This window comes from Macrotis lagotis, chromosome X, assembly GCF_037893015.1.
Source record: "Macrotis lagotis isolate mMagLag1 chromosome X, bilby.v1.9.chrom.fasta, whole genome shotgun sequence".
NCBI classification, from domain to species: domain Eukaryota; kingdom Metazoa; phylum Chordata; class Mammalia; order Peramelemorphia; family Peramelidae; genus Macrotis; species Macrotis lagotis.
Window position 1 is genome coordinate 467684897 of NC_133666.1, and position 20935 is coordinate 467705831.

Consider the following 20935-nt stretch of genomic DNA (forward strand, 5'->3'; position numbering starts at 1 on the left):
CCAGTGTCTGAGGCCAACTTTGGGTCCAATCCCTATCCATTGCCTTGGTATTATAATAGGGTTTTTTTTTTTAGGTTCTTTCTTCTTCTTTTTTGTAAGGCAATGGGGTTAAGTGGCTTGCCCAAGGCCACACAGCTAGGTAATTATTAAGTGTCTGAGGTCAGATTTGAACCCAGGTACTCCTGACTCCAAAGCCGGTGCTCTATCCACTGGGCCGCCTAGCCACCCCTATAATAGGTCCTTAATAAATACTTATTTCCTTCAGGGATGAAGGTGAATGGGGGGGGGGGGAATGCTAATTCCTTCAATTTCCCTCTGTTCATCTAGTTATCAAGACGGTTTTGGGACTGTGGTAGTGGTGGAGGAAAAGGTGGTAGAGGATGTCTATTTCCTGAACAGGACTTTATAAGAGGGCTAAGATTCAGTTTATATTGTAGACTAAGCCAGAAATACTTTAAGGCAACAGATACAGGAAGAAAAATGGTTAATTTTGACGATATAATACATAAAACTAAAAAGCTTTTGCAAAGACAACAATCACTTTGGAAAAATCATTTGGAATTATGTCAAATGAGTTGCTAACCCTTTTCATGACCCCTGATCCAAAGTCTTACAGCTATGCAATCAGTTGACAAAAGTCAGACACAGAAACAAAGGTCCTATGTATACTGAGACATTCATAAAAGCAATGTAAATCAGCACGTTCATTGACTGAACTGTAGTTAATAAATTGTGGTAAATGAATATAATGCACTATGAAGATCCTAATAGCTAATAATACTAACATTTACCCACCAATTACTGTATGCCAGCACTATGCTGTGTGCTTTACAATGCTTATTCTCATTTGGTGCTGTTTTTATCTCCAATTTACAGATGAGGAAACTGAGGCAAACAGGAGTAAAATGACTTGCCCAGGGTCCCACAGCTAGGGACTGAGGATGGATTTGATCTTATACTTTCTTGGCTTGACTCAATGCTTTATCCACATTGCTTCACCAAGCAGCCCTTGTAAGATCATTTGTTGAGCTGAAAGGGACATTAGAGGTTGTAAAGTCTAATCCTTTCATTTTCCTGATGAGATAACTGAATCAAAGAGGTTTTAGTGATTTCCTGAGGGATATCAGATAAGTAAACATCTGAGGCAAATTTAACAATATTGGTTTATCCATTAAGCCAAAAATCATGAAAACATTTGTATGAATAATTAATCAAAAATAGGAAAAAAATACAATTACAAAGAACACTAAAGCAAAACTGAACACTGTGAAGATATAGCAATGAATTTTGCTCCTGGGAGAGAGAAGAGGAGATATTGGAAAGGTAGGGACTTATAGGTAAAGAAGTGACATGGTTTATAACTGCTACTTTGATTAAAAAAATTTTTTGGTAAAAAAAAAAAAAAGAAAAAGCTGGGAGTAAAGAGTGTGTCTGAAAATGACTGTGATGTAAACACGAAGTATTAATATAACTTTGAAAAAAAAAAGGGAAAACCAGCACACAGATGATCTAAAAACACAGTAGAATAATACTTGCCTCATAGACACCTGGGTCAAAGAAAAATATCTAATAATCTTATTTGCTTAGAATGAGTTAGGTATATTTTGAGAAGTTACTTTTTCCTCTAAAATATTACTTTATAGGGGAGGCTAGGCGGCACAGTGGATAGAGCACCAGCCATGAAGTCAGGAGTACCTGGGTTCAAATCCAGCCACAGACACTTAATAATTATCTAGCTGTGTGGCCTTGGCCAGGACACTTAACCCCATTGTCTTGCAAAAAACCTAAAAAATAAAAAATAAAATATTACTTTATAGAAGATTACTGAAAACTAATCTTGATTTGATTGAGCCAACATTCCCCCCCCCAGATCATTAAACTTGTAGGAGTTTAGAATGGTAAAATGATGCATCTTTTTTCTTCCTCATATCTTTGTAATCTAATTTCTATCCCACTTTTCTACTCAAAATGACTCTAAATCACTCTTTCACAAATCTTAACCTCATAATCACCATATCCAAGAAAACAGCATCTTTTTCCTTCACAAGTTCTACTACAGTGATTTCACTATGGCATAGTTTAGGTAACCTTGGTTTCCCAAAGACCATACCAGTTCTGGAAGGTTCTATTATGCTAAAAATATATAAACTAGAGGCAGCTGGGTAGCAGAGCAGATAGAGCACCAGCCCAGGAGTCAAGAGGACCTGAGTTCAAATCTGATATAGACACTTGATAATTGCCTTGCTGTGTGACCTTGGGAAAATCACTTAACCCCATTGCCTTACCCCCCCCAAAAAAGATGTAAACTGGCCATTCACAGATTAACTTTTTGGCCATGAAATAAATAATTCAATATGGCCATTCCATGTATAGTCCCATTCTATTTTCAGTAAAAATGTCAGAGTGGTAGAAAAAGGGGAAGAGAGTGCTAAAAACAGTTTTTAAAACATTTATAAACTTTAACTGCTAATATTTTAAATGTGAGATTCTTGTCCAACAAGTACATATGTTGCTATATCAAACAATAAACAATTACTAAAGCACCTCCTCTGTAGCCAGGCACTATGCTAAGTTACATTAGTGTTACAGAAAGAAGCAAAAATAGTCCTTTGCCCTCCAGAAGCTTTCAATATAATGGAGAGACAAAAAGCAAAAAAAAAAAATTCAAAGCAAGCTATATACAGGATAAAGTAGGAAAAACAATAAAGGTTAGAGAAGGCTTCCTGATGAAAGTAGAATTTTAGGTTGGGACTTAAAGGAAGCCCCAAGGTCGGTAGTCATAGCAGAGGAAGAAGAATGGTGTAAGAATGGGAAACAGAGAAAATATCTGAAGCAGAGAGATCGAAGTATCTGGTTTGTGTACATGTTAGGGAGTAAAGTATAAGAAGACTGTAAAGATAGGAGAGAGTTGAGTTTTGATGGGCTTTGAATCCATTTCGTATTTATTTGCTCCTAAAAGGCAAGAGGAAGCCACCAGAACTTTGTGTGTGTGTGTGTGTGTGTGTGTGTGGAGTAACCATGAGCAGACTTGTGTTTTAGGAAAATCATGTTAGTGGCTGAATAAAGAGTAGAGAAGACGCTTGAGATCAGCAGACCTTGCTTAAAGACTTCTGCAATAATCCAGGTACGAGATGATGAAGGTTGTAACTAGAGTAGTGACAATGTCAGAGGAGAGAAGGTATATTTGAGAGATGTTGGAAAGGTGCCATCAGCTTTGGCAACAGCTTGGATATGGAATTTAAAAATAGTAAGGAATTCCAGGTGATTCTGAGGTTGTAAGCCAGATGCCCTCTACAGCAATAGGGAAGATAAAAGGGGGAAAAAATACTATGTTTTGAACATAATTGAGTTTAAGATGTCTACCAGAAACCCAATTTCAGATGTCTGAAAGTCAGTTGGAGATACAAGATTGAAAGGTATATTTGAAAATCAGCAGCATGTAATATGGAAATGTTTTGCATGATCTCACATGTATAATTGATATAGTTTGCCTTTGTCATTGGATGGATGAGGGACAGGAATTGAGAGAATTTGGGACATAATTTTTTTAAAATGAATGTTAAAAATATTTTTTTTAAAAAAAGAATCTTCATTATAGAGATGGTTAACTAAATTCATGAGATTTGATGAGATCACCAGCAAAGTAGTGTGTGTATATATAGAGAGAAGAGGGCCAGAGACCAAATCTTGATGGTGGACATCTACAGTTAGAGATGCAAAGTCATGTCAATCGTGATATGTTTGATATAAAGAAAACCAAAAGAAAGAAGGAAGTTGGAGCAGAATGAAAGGATAGGCCACAATTACTCTTTGGAGAGGCAAAGAGAAAAGTTGGTAGAGCTTGCTTTTAACATACATTCAAAGCAAAAAAAAAAAACAACACAACAATATTTCATCTCGCATCCCAGTGCTAATGATAAATATTTGTAAAAAGATCCCCATGGACATAATGGTAGCTTATGCATCATTACTTGTTGCTGGGGATGAAGAGAAGGAAAATTCTATGTAGTACTCAGTTAAATTTCCCTAGTTAAATCAACAAATACTCTGATAACCAATGATTTCAATACAAAAGTGGCAAACATGAGGGTGAGAAATACGGGAAAGCATCATTTGGAAAAAAGAAATGAGGTCAAAGACTGTAAACTACACAGAAACCCTCAAAGCTTTGTACCATGAATACTGTCTTTGAGAAGAACATTAGGAGGAACTAGTCCTTGCAAGCACCAAATAACATCACAAAAATGAAATAGAATATATTTTAAGACAGGAAAAGACTTGTTACTGATGTGGGAGTTTATTCTTGAATCAGTTGTCTAGTATAGTCAGACCAAAGACTTGTCAGGACAGAGATCAGAATAAGTAAAAAGAAAGAATAGTGAAGAACAAATATAGTATACGATTGAAATCGTTCAATTTTAAATTATTTAGATTAAGTAAACAGTAATGGAAAATGGGAAGATCAGAAATTAAAGATTCAAATTGCAGTATTTTTATACCGATTAACTTGTACAAATCTTATAGGATCACAGATAGAAAATTGTCATAACAATAGCTAGCATCCATAGAGCAACTATTATGTGCCAGGCACTGTACCCTTAAGCACTTAACAAATATCTGATTTTATCCTCATAATAACCTTGTAAGGTAGATACTATCGTTATCCCCATTTTTACAGTGGAGGAAAAGTGAGGCAAATAGGTTAAGAAACACACAAGGTCACAAAGCTAATAAATATCTAAAGCTGGTTTTGAACTCAAGTTTTCCTGACTCTAGGCTCTGGGTTCTATCCACTACAGTACTTAATTGTCTTTGTCAACAAACATTAATTTTAAATACAAAACTTTAATGGCAGAGCAATAGTTCAGAATACACACTCATTTATAAAATCTTGCAAATGAAAGTGATTATGAGTAGTACTCTTATAAAAACAGAAAGAAAACAGGGGAGGCTAAAACTGGTTCAAAGGAAGCTTGGCAAAGGATCCAACTATGTGAAGTTCCAAGGTTATTTAAAGATGAAAATAGAAGAATTCAACAAACTGAAAAATAGAAAAGATCATTACAGAATATCCTAACAAACTTTGCACCTCAGAGACTAAAATCATCATACTTGCTGGTCCTGGATCTAGTACCAGTTACACTTAATGATTACTTAATTACAATTTAACTGATTCATTTTTGCTTTTTGTTGGGAAAATAATTGAAGAGAGCATCAGGGCAATGGACAATCAATATAGAAAGCAGAGGCTGGAGACAAAGCTTAGGAAACCTAGAAATTTTGCCTATACCTAGTTTTTACTTTCATATGGATTGGGACAAATAGCAGTGATCTTAAGAAGTTTTGTAATATAACTATAACCCTCTGCAACTATGCCATATATGACTTAGAAAACAGTTTTGGTTATATTTCCATTAAAATTTGATTTTGCAAAAAAAAAAAAAGGATTAGTTCATTGAATCCCTGAATATGACACTCTGCACAGATAAAATTTTTAATGTACCCAATCAATCTATAATATCTTTCCCATATGGATTAAAATAAAAAGCAGAATAGTCTTCTCAGATAAATTATAGAAAACCCAGTCCAATAGATCCGATGACTCATAAATAAGTTTACCAAGCCTCAATTTAACACTCAAAAGAGAATGCAGGCTCAAGCAGAGGGTTTTAAAAAACTAAGACCTAATTACCACCAAAGGGCTTATTTGCAACTTCTACATTTTAAAGATCTGAAGTGTTAACTACCTGTATGTGTTCATATATAATTATATATATGGACACATATTTCTTCCACTAGTCTTCCTATGTTACTTGATCCTGCTGTAGAAAGGCCTGAGTTCTCAAAAGCTTTACCACTGTAGTGTTAAGCTTTGCAGGTACTTTCCCAAATTGGAAACGCTTCAACTATAAAATACTGTCTTAAGCAACAGCCTAGCAAAATCCAAGTTTCATCACTTAAAGAGTTACCCACCAAATGATGAGTTTTTCTTTTAAGTCGTAGCAAATCAAATTATGTGGCACACAAGTCTGAAGAATTAAAGCTGAAAATCACTCAAAGGCAAGAGTGGGTCTGAGTAAGAGCAATAAATCACACATATTTCATACAAATCCATTTATAAAAAACTGAGAAGCAACAGTATGTCATGGTTATATGACTCGAATAAGATCTTAGTCAAAGAACAAGAACAAAAGATAATTGACAAGAGGTGTTCAATGGTGTCCACCTAGTATCAAGTGATCTTTATGGGCCCACCATGAGGAATTAATAGGAAGATATTAGCTGAGAACCATCTGTGCCACTAGAGGGAGTATCCATGATGACGATCACAGATTTCTGAAGTACATTCATAATTCATACACACAGACCATCTGCTATGGTGAGGAAGGCATTATTATCAGCACTGGTAAAAAGGGGACCTTTAAAAGTTTATAGGTAGAAAAATAGTTCACCTTTAGTCCAAAATGTCTGTTTAGACTTTGTAGGTCAGCTTTTAAGATTTTAGATGTCACTTAACTTGTCTGGGTCTCCATTTCATCAGTAAAAAAGGGGTTGAAGTAAAGTGTCTATAAGGTTGTATACAATTTTATATAATTCCTTCCTAAAATATTTTTTCTATCAAAGAGCTTTCAACAAGCAGAAATATTTAAAAATAAACTTTTTAATCCTAACCAGACTTGAGAAAATATCGCTTACTCTCCCAAAATTATAAATCATAGATGTCTTATCTGGAAAACTCATTATAATCTATGCAAAGGATTTATATTTTGTCCACAATTAAAGGTTAAAATCCCATGGTTCCTCTCACTATTGACAGTATGTCTAAAAATTTGGCTATAGAGTCATGTAAAATTGTACTTGCAGCACAATTCTAAAGTGAGTCCTAGTATCTGATATATGTTAACAGGCTCTTAAGCATATTTTGAAATTTGTATCTAAAATGTCATTTTAAAAGTGGAAAAACCACATTTTTACATAGAATAATCTCTTCAATTCTAAAGCCAAAAAGTATACAAATCATTTTAAGTGCTCACAATACTATTATACTTTTAAAATGTATTAAAAGGTAAAAATCAACTTTAAGGTCCATACTTCCAGAATGTTTAAAGACACATCATTAGTCTTTCCTAAATCAATAAACATTTTTTGTATCTACTAAATGCTGGCACTGCTCTGCAAAGAGTATCTTTTTTTAAAAAAGAAACAGGTAAGAGAAATCTCTATATTTAAAGAGTGAACTCAACTTGCTTCTGGAAGCAAAAACCAGTTATACAAAGATATGACACAAAGGAATAATAGAGAACTGTCCTCAATATAGTGCTATATGACAGAAAAGAAGTTGAATTGCAAAGGCATGTGATTTTAGGTAAATTTCACAAATCTTGGGCACCGGGTTATCAGTGTATCTAGAAATCTCACTGTGATGCTCAGTATTTTTTTCTGCAGTTTTATCCAATTCTACATAAATGTATTTGGTAGTTCATGCTGATATGTGTTGTTTTGCTGTCATATAACCTGAAGAGTCTATGTTTAGCTCATGCTACTCTGTGAATTCTACTTCAAATTCTATTTTTTTAATCCTTCCTCTTCTCCTGAACCTAGCCCATGAAAACAATTTAAAAAATGAAGCAAAAATTTTATTAGATTCAATCAATATATCAATCCCAACTAAAGGTACATGCAATATTCCGTATACATTGCCTCCCACCTTTGCAAAATTAAGATATAATTTAACTCATCTATTCTACATCTTCATCTATTCTACTACTGAGCCAAGCAGCCCAGTAGAGATAACCATTCATCAAATATAGTTTCATCATAGTCACATGAATTTATAAGGGTAGGTTACATGGATACTCAAAACTTCTCACAATTACTTTAAAAGGTTAAGAGTAGTGGGACGGCTAGGTGGCGCAGTGGATAAAGCCATCGGCCCTGGAGTCAGGAGTACCTGGGTTCAAATCCGGTCTCAGACTTAATAATTACTTAGCTGTGTGGCCTTGGGCAAGCCACTTAACCCCGTTTGCCTTGGAAAAAAACAAAACAAAAAAAACCCTAAAAAAAAGGTTAAGAGTCACAAATGTGCAGAAAATAGGGTCAAAGATTTAGTTAGGAACTTGAGTCATCTCTTGGCCCTGATATACTAGACCCTAATCTCTTCTAACCCTCTTCTTTTGCCCAATAAATCCTAGTATAGCCTTAAGGATTTTAAAATACTCACTGAATGTAGCCTATATATTCCAAGTTCTTTTACTTTAATATTTATATAATAGAATCCAAGGGGCAATTAAAGTTCCAGACAAGTGGATACAAATATGCAAATGACTACTGAGATGTCAAGGAGTGTTATTGCTTTACAGCCATTCTAAACTTTAACTATATGTATCTGAGAAATTTAGGGTGATCCATGTTATCAAGGAAGCCTTGAAAGAAATTTACTGAGTCTGAAAATAGATGAATCCCGTAATATCTAACAATATGTTAAATTATACATTAACATACATATATTATGCATAATAGAGAACAGCTTTTCCAAGGTCATTATGGTATGTGGTCTGGCTCCAAGCCCCAAGGTCACTGCAGTATGACCAGACTGGGCACTCTTTCCACTAAAGTACCAAGTTCTTGCTCCCCCCCCAAAAAATCATGAGGCAGCACTCCTCCCCCCAAATATTTCATAAGCATAAGTCATATTCTTATAGGAATAAGATTATTAATTTAAAAATCACCTCAAGTTGACATTTTAGTTATTAGAAGACACAGAGCAAAAATGGAAGAATAAAGTAAAGTCTTTTCTACTGGATGAAAAAATTTGAAGGGTTTATTTAAAAGGTGATTACTCCCTTTACACAATTGTTTTATGTTTAATTTTGAAATAAGTGTTGAAGGTATGATCATATTTTTTGAAAGGGAAATGCTAGGGGCAGCTAGGTGGTGCAATGGATAGAGCACTGGCCCTGGAGTCCTGAGAATCTGAGTTCAAATTTGGCCTCAGATAATTAATAATTACTTAGCTGGGTGATCTTGGGCAAATCACTTAACCCCACTGCCTTGCAAAAAAACAAAAACAAAAAAGAAAGGGAAATGCTTCTGTTGAAAAGCATAGCTAAAATTGAAATGTTAATTTAGATAAATTTCAATGAAATGTTTTATCTTGGGGAATTTTAAAAATTAAGTTTTGAGATAGGAAAAAAAGTGTTGGCAATTAATTTAAAAATGAGAATGCCATCACTGGTATGTAGTTAACTCTGAATTGCTACATGCTAACCATGGGTCACCTACAGTTATTGTCTAGTTGGTGCATATTCAGGTACTGGAAGCCAATTTTAATATTAGCTCAATGTGAACAATCATAAGAGTAGATTGGCCAAGAGGTTAAAAAGATCCATTTTAAAACCAAATACAGAAGGCAAAGGAGCAAGGACTACAACTGAGAATCACCAACCCTCCAAAATTAAGTATAATACTTTAAGTGGGAAAAGTGGTCATTCAATGCAATAGAAGAATTTCAAGCTTTCCTATGAAGATGACCAGGACTGAATAAAAAAATTTGATTTCTAACATCAAGGCCCAAGAAAGTCTAAAAAGGGGAAAAGAAAACCTGATGGATTCAATGGAGGTGAACTGTTTGGGCTATAAGAACTGATAAATAGGTGGATTTCAGAAAAAGCTGGGAAGATTTTTATATGAACTGATGCAGAGTGAAATAAAAGAACCAGGAAAACATAGTACATAGTATCAGCAACATTGTGTAATAATCAACTAAGAATGACTCAGCTTTTCTCAAGTAATACAACAATCCTAGACCAAATTCACAGGATTACTAAGAAAAATATCCATATCCAGATGGGGAATTGATGGACCTGAATGCAGATTGAAGTGAGATTAATTTACTTTAGACTTTTTCCAAAGTTTTTTCTTTTGATGTTTCTTTTTTCACCACTATGATTATTATAGAAATGTTTTTCATGATAATACGTATATGCCCTATATCAAGTTGGGGAAAGGGAGGAGAAAAATTTGTAAGATAAAATGTTGTAAAAAATGAATACTAAAAACTGTCTAGACAAGTGGGAAAAAATAAAAAAGTATTTTAAAAAAATCAAACCAAGTAATTTTTAGATTAGATATAATTCTCTCCAAGAGTTCAAATAAATGGAGTTGTTTAAAAGCTAATAGGAGATTGCATTAATTTAACTATCAATGCCATATTGTCACCTCTCTACCAATTTATTTTTTTCCTCCTCCCATTTGATTCCCCTAAACACATAAGACAAAGATAAATTCAAGAACCTCAAAAATACAATAAAAACCCAAAAGCAAAACTGAAGGTACTTTAATATGCCTATCCAGTAAGGTTTAATAGTTTTATGTTATTTAAAATGGACAAAAGTGAGCAACTCTGCACTTGAAACTTTTTAAAGGTTTCTACTTGCATTCAAAATTCTGAACATATCACCACCGAACTCTCTCACAATGTTACAATTGTTCAACCTTTTCAGAAAAAGTTTTCATGCTCTTTTCCCAATACTCTAAATAGGGGAAAAATAAATCTCAAAAGTATGTTTCGACGAGGAACACGGGGTTTTTAATCTGTACTTCATCATCCCGGGGAAAGTGAACCAAGGAAACTGTAACTTTCTTCGGTTTCCCTACCCCAAAATCACCTCCACACCTATTCTCCTAAGGTAACCAGTCACCTCTGGTGGGGCCGACTCCCCCACTACCAGGAGACCGGGGCGCTAAAACAATAAGCAAATCCAAAGGGGAAAAAGCCAAAACACAAGCCCCGGCCGCTAAGCCAGCGGGACCCTCCATCCCGGAGGGGCTGGGGCGGTGGGCCGGGAAGCCAGCCGTCTGCTTCTCTCCCCCACCCCCGCCCAGGCATTCCATTCGGGCAGGGGAAGGCAGTTTCCCGGCGGAAGTCCCGCTCGCCCTGGAGATCGCGGCTCCGGCCCTCCGGCCCCTCCCGCCACGCTCGGCCCGGCCCCGGCTTTCCGAGCCCCGTCCCGGGGCCGCGCCCGCCCGCGGGACTCCGGGCCGGGGCCGGGGCCGGGCCCGGGCGGGCGGGCCCGGGCGATACTCACATCCTTCTATTTCCTCCTGCAGGTCCTCCTGGAGCAGGGAAAGATCTGTGAGGAGGGGGAGGGGAGGGGAGGAGAGAAGAAAGGGACAAGGTCAGCGCCCCCCGCGGGGAGGGGCAGGCGCCTCCCCCGGCCCCGGCCCCGGCCCCGGCCCCGCCGCCGCCCTCCGCCCGGGGCCGGCCCGGCCCGGCCCCCTTCTCTCCCGCTCCGGCCCCTCTCCGCGGGGGCAGGCCCCATCCGCCCGCCGGGCTAAGGGGGCCGAAGGCCGGCGGAGCCGCCGCGGCCGGGAAGAACGGGGTCCACGTACCCGCCATCTTGCGGTCGCCCCCTCCTCCTCCGTCTCCCGGGGATCCGGGACTACATTGAAGCGGCGCGAGCCGGGGAACCGGTGGGCGCGCGCGCGCGGGCGGGCGCAGAGGCTGGAGGAGGAGGAGGAGGAGGAGGTTGTGGGAGGGGGAAGGGCGGCTGGGCCCGCGCGCGAGGGAGGCGGCGCGGGAGCGGCCGCCGGGGCCGGGGCCGGGGCCGGGCGGGACGGGCCGGGGGGTGGGGCGACGGCCCAAGCGGGCCGGAAGGCCGGGCTGGGGCTCCGGCGGGGGGCCGCGGGCCGGCAACGCCCGCAGGCCGCGAGGACGCGCGCTCGCCCCGGCCGCGCCTCTCCCGTCTGCGCGCGCGCGGAGGCGGGGAAGCCTCACCCCGACTCCCTCCCTCCCGCCCCCCCCGCCGCCCTCTCGGGGCGCCCCCCGGGCCAACTCACGGAGCGCGCGCCCCCCGCTCTGGGCCCCACCCCCTTCCCCCGGCGCGCGCCCGCGCGCGTGCTCGCACACACGCACGCCCGGAGTCGCGCCGGGGCTTAGCGCTAGCTCCGGGAAAGCGGCATACGGCCGGCCGGCCTGCGGGGGCCTGCGGGGCCTGCGGGGCCGGCCCGGGCTGCAGGCGTGGCCCTGCGTCCGGCGCCGCTCCGCCGCCCCCCTTTATTTGGTCACCGGCTCGGCCCCCTCGCGGCCTTCCTCCCTCCATCGCCCCTCTTCTCCCGCCGGGCCTACTCGGCCCAGAGACGGGCGGTGAAGCCGGGCCAGGGCTCCGGCGGCCCCCGGTGCTGGCCCGGGCCTCCGAGAGGCGCGGCGGCAAAGGCAGCGCCGGGGCCAGTCGTGCCCAGGCACAGTTTGGGGAGAAATGCCCAGTTCACAGGCATCCTGCCGTGCAGCAGCCACCGGCCACTCGCTGGAGACTGGCAAAGGATGAAGGAGACATGGCCTTGCCCTCAAGGAGCTCATGATCTAGAAGGGTTTTTCTCCACATATTTATACTCGCACTCATACTCGAATCTAAATAATATATTAGACTTAACATGGCCTTGCCCTCAAGGAGCTTAGGATCTACTACAAGTGATGTTGCTCTCTATATATTCATGCTCACCCAAATATTCGAATCTAAATAATATATAGAATTATATTTTTTCTTAGCCTTAGTTTAAAACTGCATTAACTTGGAACATTGCATATTTTTACATAAATTATATAATTTGTATATCAAAATATTCTTTGATGGAGGATGGTCCAAAATAGATATATATGATATAGAAATATTAAAGAGATATAGGTAGAAAGATAAGTAAATATATATATATATTTTTTTTAGTAATAAGCTTTAATTTTAAGCTTTTTTTTTTTTAGTCTGGCTGCTCTCCAGCTGATCCTGAATAGACAGAAGTTAAATGTACACCCTGAAGTAGTCTTGTGTCTTAAAAGATTCACTTGTTATTTTAGTTCACTTGTTGAACGAGTATTTACTGAATGGACTGAGGATACAAAGACTCAGAATTTACTTTATGATGGGGAAAAACAATCAGCTTACAAATAAGAGTATTCATATTTTTTCAACTCTTTTCCCCTTTCCCCAACTCCATTTAGGTCCTTTATTTGTATCATACCACAATCTTATATTTGTAATTTACTACAAATTGTAAAAGCACAGTTTTGCTGAAAATAAAGAACAAAACTTGGCCTACTTTTTTATGAGTTGGGTTTTGTGGGGGGGGGGGAGAAGAATTGACTTCAATTGCTTATCATTCAAATTTCTTAAGTTGTATTTATCAGGGTACCAAGTTTTAAGATCTACCATTTAGGAGTCATTTGGGCTGTCAGGCCTCAGAAATTTTTAAATGTATTTTTATATAAGATATACTCCTACTCATTAAGAAACTCCTTTTTTTGAGATTTACTTGTACTACCCTTTATATAGACTAGACTGAATATTCAGTCATAGTTATCTGGAAAGAACAAAGACTTGGAATTAGCCATGATAGGGAAAAAAGTTATGACTTAGCTATAAGAAAAGTGCGCTCAGTACTTTAAAACATAGTCATTTTTTTTAAAAGGTCAGTTTTTCTTACCCCATTTCTTCTCTTTCTTCACACTTACCAGATGTTCTAAAGTCTACTTTTGGCAAGAAAGAAGAATTATGAAATCCATCAGGATAGAAAACCAATGCATCTAGTTTGATAAAACTGTCCTTCATAGCAGAAGCTGGTACTAGTTACCTCAAAGGAAGTCAGTTCCTGCTATATATTAATTGACTGGACACACCTGGCAAAATTATGCACGGGGGGGGGGGGGGGGGGGGGGGGGGGGGTGGGGGTGGGGGGGGGAGAAAAAGGAAAAAGGATGATTTGTTTGGATTATTTAGAAAATTTAGTTATGGGAGTTTTAGCTGGTTTTGATCCTCAGAACAATCAAGTATTTTGTATTTTATTAAAGAATATTAGTGATTTCTATCTCTAAATTCTGCTGTTATCTTCTTAGCATATATTCCAAAACAAGAATTTTCTCGACTATTTTGTTGAGGGGATCCTTCATTTAAAGAGCAACAGAAGTATAAACTCAATTAACCACATTTCTCCTTTCCAAACCATTGATGGATGCATGGTAGTTTATGAAGTACTCCAAATGATGTGACTTTGTTGGGATTTTTTTTTAAAAGAGATATTTAGACAAGAATAGTAGTCATTGTTTTCTCCCTCTTCCCTCAGTTTCACTTACAATGTAGTCTGTGTAATCTGAGAGAGGCTGTGTGTTGTCTAGTGTTCAGAGCACAGCACAGGGTCTAAATTCTTAATTCTGCTGTGACATCTGTAAAATAGTCGATGATACAAGTTAATTTTTGTGAAAGTTCTAGTTAAACACTAAATGACTAGTGAAGCTAATTTAACATTTCTAAGGAGAAAGTCTCTTCCACTTACAGGGAGCAATTTTAAGAACTGCCCCAGAGCTTTAGAATGGATGCAATTAACTCATCAGCAAGAGCTTGATGTCATTGGGCAGATCATCCTAAATCAATGAAAAAAAGAAGCCTGACATACCTTGACGCTGACCCATTTAAAGAAACTCTTGTGCTGGGTAGTAAACCTTTTTTTTGTCTCTGAAATGGTCATTCCTGAAGCTGAAAGTATATAAAAAGGCAGGCTTGTCAGTTGCTATTCTAAATTATAAATAATGATTTAATCTGTACACACACACACACACACCTATCCAGGTACAAAAGAAATCATATTTGACTAAGTCTTTTCAACCAATTTAGTAACATTTTAGATATTTCATCAATCATTGTGAGACTCTTTCCAACTGCCTTTTTTCCCCAAGACAGAGCAGGGCAAAGATTTCTTTTTGTTGCTAGTTCCTTATTTAAATTCTTTTGGTAATACTTTAAAAAAAATATTTTTAGCTAAATATAAATTTGAAGTTTTTCCTCCTTCTCAGAGGTTTCAAGCCCCTTTCAAGGTTTCATATCATGATGATCTAGAAAAAGATATTTTTGGTTAGGGTTTTGAATGAGATATTAGTCCCTTTTCTCTCAAGTGAAAACACACACACAATCATAGATACTTTTCGCTACTAAAATAAAGGATTTTAAAAAAAGTAGGTCTGAAATCCTTTGAGATTTTTGTTCTCTTCAAACTGTTTTCTTTCTCTCCATTGTTGTATTAGTGTCATTTGAAGGTTAAAGCCTAAACTACATTGGAACTGATTCTGAAATTTGACTGTAAATTCAGATATGGAAAAGAAAACATTCTTAATGTGTGATCTGGCCTAAAACTATAAGTGTGCACTGTTAGTACTACTGCTGCTAAACATGTGAGATAATGAACCTCTTTTTTCAGTTCTTATATCCTTCCCTAGAATGGAATTCCACAAGATAGGCCACATTGCTTCCATTTTGCACTTCTTCCATCTAGAACTGGGAGAGTCTATTAAATTTGCCCAAGGAATAAAAAGAAAGATTGAGTCTTAATGAGCAAAATAGGAAGCTATGAAAACTGGAATTTTTTAAGTGGTATGGCATAGATAAAAGATGAAATGAGGTTGTTTTCTTGATGTTGTTAAGCAAACCAATAAAAATTTTAGTTTTTAGAAATTATAGGATGTTAGAACTAGGAGCAATTATTGAGGTTTTCTTACTAGAGTAGTTTTCATTTCCTTCTCCAACTCATTTTACAGATAAGGAAACTGAGGCAAACAGGATTAAGTAACTACTAAGTATCTTAGATAAGATTCAAACCTGGGTTTCCTGACTCCAAACCCAGCACTCTACCTACTCTGCCACCTAGATGACTTAGAAGAAGCAATAGAGATCAGTTAGTCCACCTTTCTCATTTTACAGATGAAGTTACTATCATAACATATCAGTTGCAGAACTAGGATTTTCAAAACACAGGTTTCCTGATGTCATTCTAATCTTCTATTTTCCATTATTGCCAGGAAGGATTAAATCCCAAACTTTTCATAATGTTTGGAATGATTAAGTTAAAGAAACTTAGGGGCGGCTAGGTGGTGCAGTGAACTATATCAAGGGGACATGTAGAAGAAAGAGTCAATGATTCTTGAATACAGTTAAATAATAATAGCAATTCTTTGGGTTGATATACACTAACGTTTAACTCAGAAATCTATGCCATCTGGGGTGGCTAGGTGGCGCAGTGGATAGAGTCAGGAGTACCTGAGTTCAAATCTGGCCTCAGACACTTAATAATTACCTAGCTGTGTGACCTTGGGCAAACCACTTAACCCCATTTGCCTTGAAAAAACCTAAAAAAAAAATCTGTCATCCCCTTCAAGAGGATAAATATATATTTCTCTAGTAATTCTCTTTGCATCCTCCTTACCCTCCTTCCAACTTTTAAATTGTCTTATCCCAGAAAAACTCTCTCCCCTGGGTTAACAATTCCCCTTTCAAAGGTCCTTTTCCTTTCAACAACAAAATGGATTGGTAAATTTTGATCTTCCTGTGTCTTCATATCCTTGGAACTGATTTTCTAACATAAGTATACGCCACCATTTTTTTATATCCATTTTCTTTCACTAAGATGGCACCAAAGTGAAAAGACCTGGATCTTAAGGACATAAATATTTTCAAAGAAAAATTATGCAATATTGATTCAGCCAATATTTATTCATAGGGGAAGAGAAAAATAAGTTAGGTATAATCTTTTGAGCATCCCCTAAACACAATCCTATTCTCTAGAAGGTGGTAGAAAACTTAGCCAGAAAGAGATTTACTACTGGCTACCCTGGGGTGTACCTGTTTCATCATAACTCATTTTAGTGCCCAAAACGGTCTTGATTCCCTGATGTTGTAAATACAAAAATCCTTGAGTAAAATAAAATAATAAAATCTGATTCAATTTTTTCCTTTTTTCAAAACAAAAAAAATTTTCAAGATGAAAATCTAAAAAAGCAACAAAATATATACTATTTGTATCACTCAAAATAAAAAGCCCTGGAAATAGTTTCTATGTCCAATATATGACCAATTGAATTTTGGCACCAGAAGAAATAACAAATATGAATAAAAAGAAATGTAAGAAGCCATGAAACAATGCACAGTGAAGGAAGTATAATCTAAAAGATAAGCAGTAAAAACAACCAAATAAGGGAGGAAAAACAGAAAAAGCTCTAAAGGGAATAGCAAAGGAGAGTACATTTAAAAAATTTATATATATATATATATATATATATATATATATATATACTTAAAATCATAATATAAGTAATTTGAAATTTATAATTAAAATGATCTTTTAGATCATCCTAATTTATCTTTCAGTATTAGTTTACTAGTCAATGTATCCGTGATGTTATCAATATAGTCCCTCACTCTGAACAGTACAGGTCATAATTTATCCATGCCTTCTTGACCTGTGCAATTCTTACTCATATGCTTTAATAAACCTACCAGAAGGAAGGGAACTAATTTGGGGGAAGCTTTCCTGCATTATTTTAACATGTCATTGGCATAACAGCATCATTAAGATTTTCCATCTCTTATCCCTCACTCTCTCTCTTATTTGCCTGCCAAACTCCTTTTCCAATCATACTTTCTCTATATAATGCCCTTTATTAAACTTTTGCATATAAGTCATTATTGGTAATATGCCTATATGTCAATTATCCTTTGAATCACTTCTAATTTTGATCCTTCTAAGACTGCAATATTCATATGGTATTCACAGCCTTATCATGTCAATGGAAGAATATCAGCATTAAAAAGATGTTTTTATTTTCCATTTTCATTTATGTTAGAACTTTTTTATAGTACTTTATTCTTTCCAATTACATGCAAAGACATTCATTTAAAAAACTATTTGAGTTCCAGATTTTCTACTTTACTTCTTCCCTCCCCCAAGGTATGAATTTTAAATAAATTATATATGTGTAACTGTTCAAAATATATTTCCATCTTGTCATGTTGTGGAAGAAGAAACAGACTAAAAGGGGAAAAAACTATGAGAAAGATAAATTAAAAATAGTATGCTTTGATCTGCATTCAGGCTCATCAGTTCTTTCCTGGAGATGGATAGCATTTTCTTGAGTCCTTTGGAATTGTCTTGGATCATTATATTGAGCTAAGCTATTCATACTTTCTCATCATTCAATATTGCTATATCTATGTATAATGTTCTTCTAGTTCTGTTCATTTTATATCATTTTATACAAGTATTTTCAGGTTTTTTTCTGTAATCATCCCATCACTTCTTATAGCATAGTAGTATTCCATTAATTCATATTCCACAACTTGTTCATCCATTCCCCAATTGATAGGCATTCCCTCAGTTTTCAATTCTTTGCCAACCCAAAAAGGGCAGCTATAAATATTTTGTATTGCTGAATCAAAGGATTTGTATAGTTTTATAGCCTTTCCAAATTGCAGAACTCATGTTCTAATGGAGGAAACAAGAGGTAAACAACAGATATAAACAAGATATAATCAGAGTAGTTGAGAGCTCATCTCAAAGGGGAAACAAGTAGAAGCTGGGGAGACCAGGAAAGACCCCTTGCATAAAGTGGGATTTAAGGTAATGCTTGAATCCAGGCAAACTGTTAGAGATCAGGGAGGAAGGCATTCTTGGCATGGAGGTGGGAACTAGGGTAATGTATTTAAGAAACACCAAGTAGGACCCCCATAGTTGAATCACAGAGTCCATAGAAGGAAATAAAGTATATAAAACTGGAATGAAAGGGAGGGTCCAATGAAGATCTTTAAATACCAAACAGAGGTCTTTAATTTTTGAGGGGAGAGTAGAGGGAGGAATGACATGACTAAAGTTTAATCAAAAAAAACTTTGAGTGGAGGATGGATAGGAGTGAGATGAGAACTGAAGTAGTAAGAACAATTATGGAGCTATTACAATAATCCAGGTGGGAGGGGATGAAGAGAAGAGGATGTGTTAAGTAAAAACAAAATTTAGCAACAACAGATGGTCTTCAAGGAGTGTATGAGAGTGAAGAGTCAAGCATGACCCTGAAGGTGCAAACCTTGACTACCTGAATGATGCTAGCTAGAACCCTGGATGATAGCTGAGAAGTTGGCAAGATAGGAGAGTTTTGGGGAGAAAAAATAATGTTTTGGACATGTTGCATTAGAGAGAACTATGTTATTTTCAATTCAAATATTGAAAAGACAGTGATGCAGAGAGACACTTGGGCTGATTGTATAGATCTAGCAGTCCTTCAATTCCATAAAAATGATCTATTTTGTGACAGATACTGTGCTAAGATCTGGGAATACAAATAAGAAAAAGACAGTCCCTTCCTTCAAAGAGCTTACATTCTAATAGAGAAGCTGAAAAGAGTAGGGGGGTGGGGGTAGGGGAGGAGGGGGTACTTGACTCAGGGGCATGGAGTTGAAAACAAGCAGAGATGTTAAAAGAAAATGAAGAATGACCCAAAATGTTCAATTCCCAACCCTCTATGAAGGAAGGCTTTGGGAGTAGTTTAATTCTCCATCACTCTAATGTCATCCTCATAATTATTGATTCTTTAAGGTCTTGACAAAGATCGAGTTTCTTCTCTGCTATTTCAGATGTACCCACCCCTATCCCACTGTATTTAAGACAACATCCCTCCCACTCCCTCTGTTGTTGACCCTCTTTTCTCTCTACACACATCTGGGGATCTCACCAGCTCACATACATTCTCTTATTGTTATATAGATGATTCCAAGATCCATATATTTGCCCTAGACTTTCTCTCCTGATGTCTAGTACTCCCATTACCAAATGCCTATTGGATATTTCAATAAAAACATGTTGAAAATTCTTTATCTTCCCCCCCCAAAAAAAAACCCTTCCCTTCCCTTTTCCCAACTTCTTTCCTATGCTATCAAATGTACTCCTATCACCCAGTATCATAAAGTAGTTGTAATCCTTGACCTCTCATTCTCCCTCACTTTCACATATTCAATTTTTATCATATCTCATTTTTACCTTTACAAAAATCTCTCATATATGTCCACTCCTCTCACACAGCTCCTAAGCTAATTAAAATCCTCAAAAACTCTCTCTGAACTTTTGTGATAGACTTCTTTTTTGGTCTCTGAAGTCTCTCACCACTCCAATCTATCCTTCACTGCCAAACCTTAACCCTAACCCTCTCTCTCTCTCTCTCTCTCTCTCTCTCTCTCTCTCTCCTGTCTCTGAGGAAACTTCAGTGACTTCCTATTGCCTCTAACACCAAATAGAAAGTCTTCTGTGTAGCATTTAAAGCTCTTCATTATTGGTTTTCTTCTTAACTTTCTAGGTTCTCATACTTTACTCCCTTCCACAACTTTGATAATCTCTAGCTATATCCTATTTGATGTTCTTCAAAAAATTCTGTCTCTTGTGCATTTGTGTACTAGCTGCCTCTCATACCTGGAATGTTTTCCCTTCTCATCTGTCTCTTAAAATTTCTAGCTTCCTTTAAAACTCAGTTCTGATGGCATTTCCAAGTGGCTCTTCTTGGCCCCTCAAACTACCAGTGGTGTCTTACTCTCTGAGACTACTATCCATTCTTTTCACAGTGCTTAGGGGACAGCAAGTAGTTAATAAATGCTTCCTGTTTGTTTATTTTTGCAGTATGTGCTAATTTTTTTTTTTTCAAGGCAAACAGGGTTAAGTGGCTTGCCCAAGGCCACATAGCTAGGCAATTATTAAGTGTCTGAGACTGGATTTGAACCCAGGTACTCCTGACTCCAGGGCTGGTGCTTTATCCACTATGCCACCTAGCTGCCCGGAAGAATAATTCTCAGAGTGACTTCCCTTTGCTCATAGCCTTCTTCTTTATCAGTAGGTGGTGTATTAGTGTTTAATGTTTAAATCAAACTGGATCAAATTAGGCACTATTAGGCCTGATACTGAACAGTTATAACCCTGGTTTATGCAGTTATTGCGAAGTAATTATTTGGTACAATATAAGTTATAAGGGTGAAAAAAAATGAAAACCTAATGCGTTTGACTTCTCTGAGTCTCATTCTCCATAGTATATTCTTTTCTAAGGATCCAGTTAGCTCAGCTGTTTAGAGAGTGGTTTTAATGAAGC

At 37.9% G+C, this 20935-nt stretch overlaps 1 protein-coding gene across 6 annotated transcripts in view; it reads right to left on the reverse strand.

The window, feature by feature from the left end:
* Positions 1 to 11847, reverse strand: part of PPP4R1 (protein phosphatase 4 regulatory subunit 1) — an 81953-nt gene extending 70106 nt beyond the window's left edge. For 5 of the 6 annotated variants that reach the window (XM_074208757.1, XM_074208759.1, XM_074208755.1 and 2 more), the window contains exons 1-2: positions 11392 to 11737; positions 11088 to 11132 (exon numbers count right to left, since the gene is read on the reverse strand). In XM_074208757.1, coding sequence (XP_074064858.1) covers positions 11088 to 11132; positions 11392 to 11398 — 52 coding nt within the window. In that variant the 5' untranslated portion in view covers positions 11399 to 11737. Of the gene's footprint in view, positions 1 to 11087; positions 11133 to 11391; positions 11738 to 11838 lie in introns of those variants that run through there. The other variant, XM_074208754.1, reaches the window with a different exon arrangement.
* Positions 11848 to 20935: the final 9088 nt, after the last annotated feature.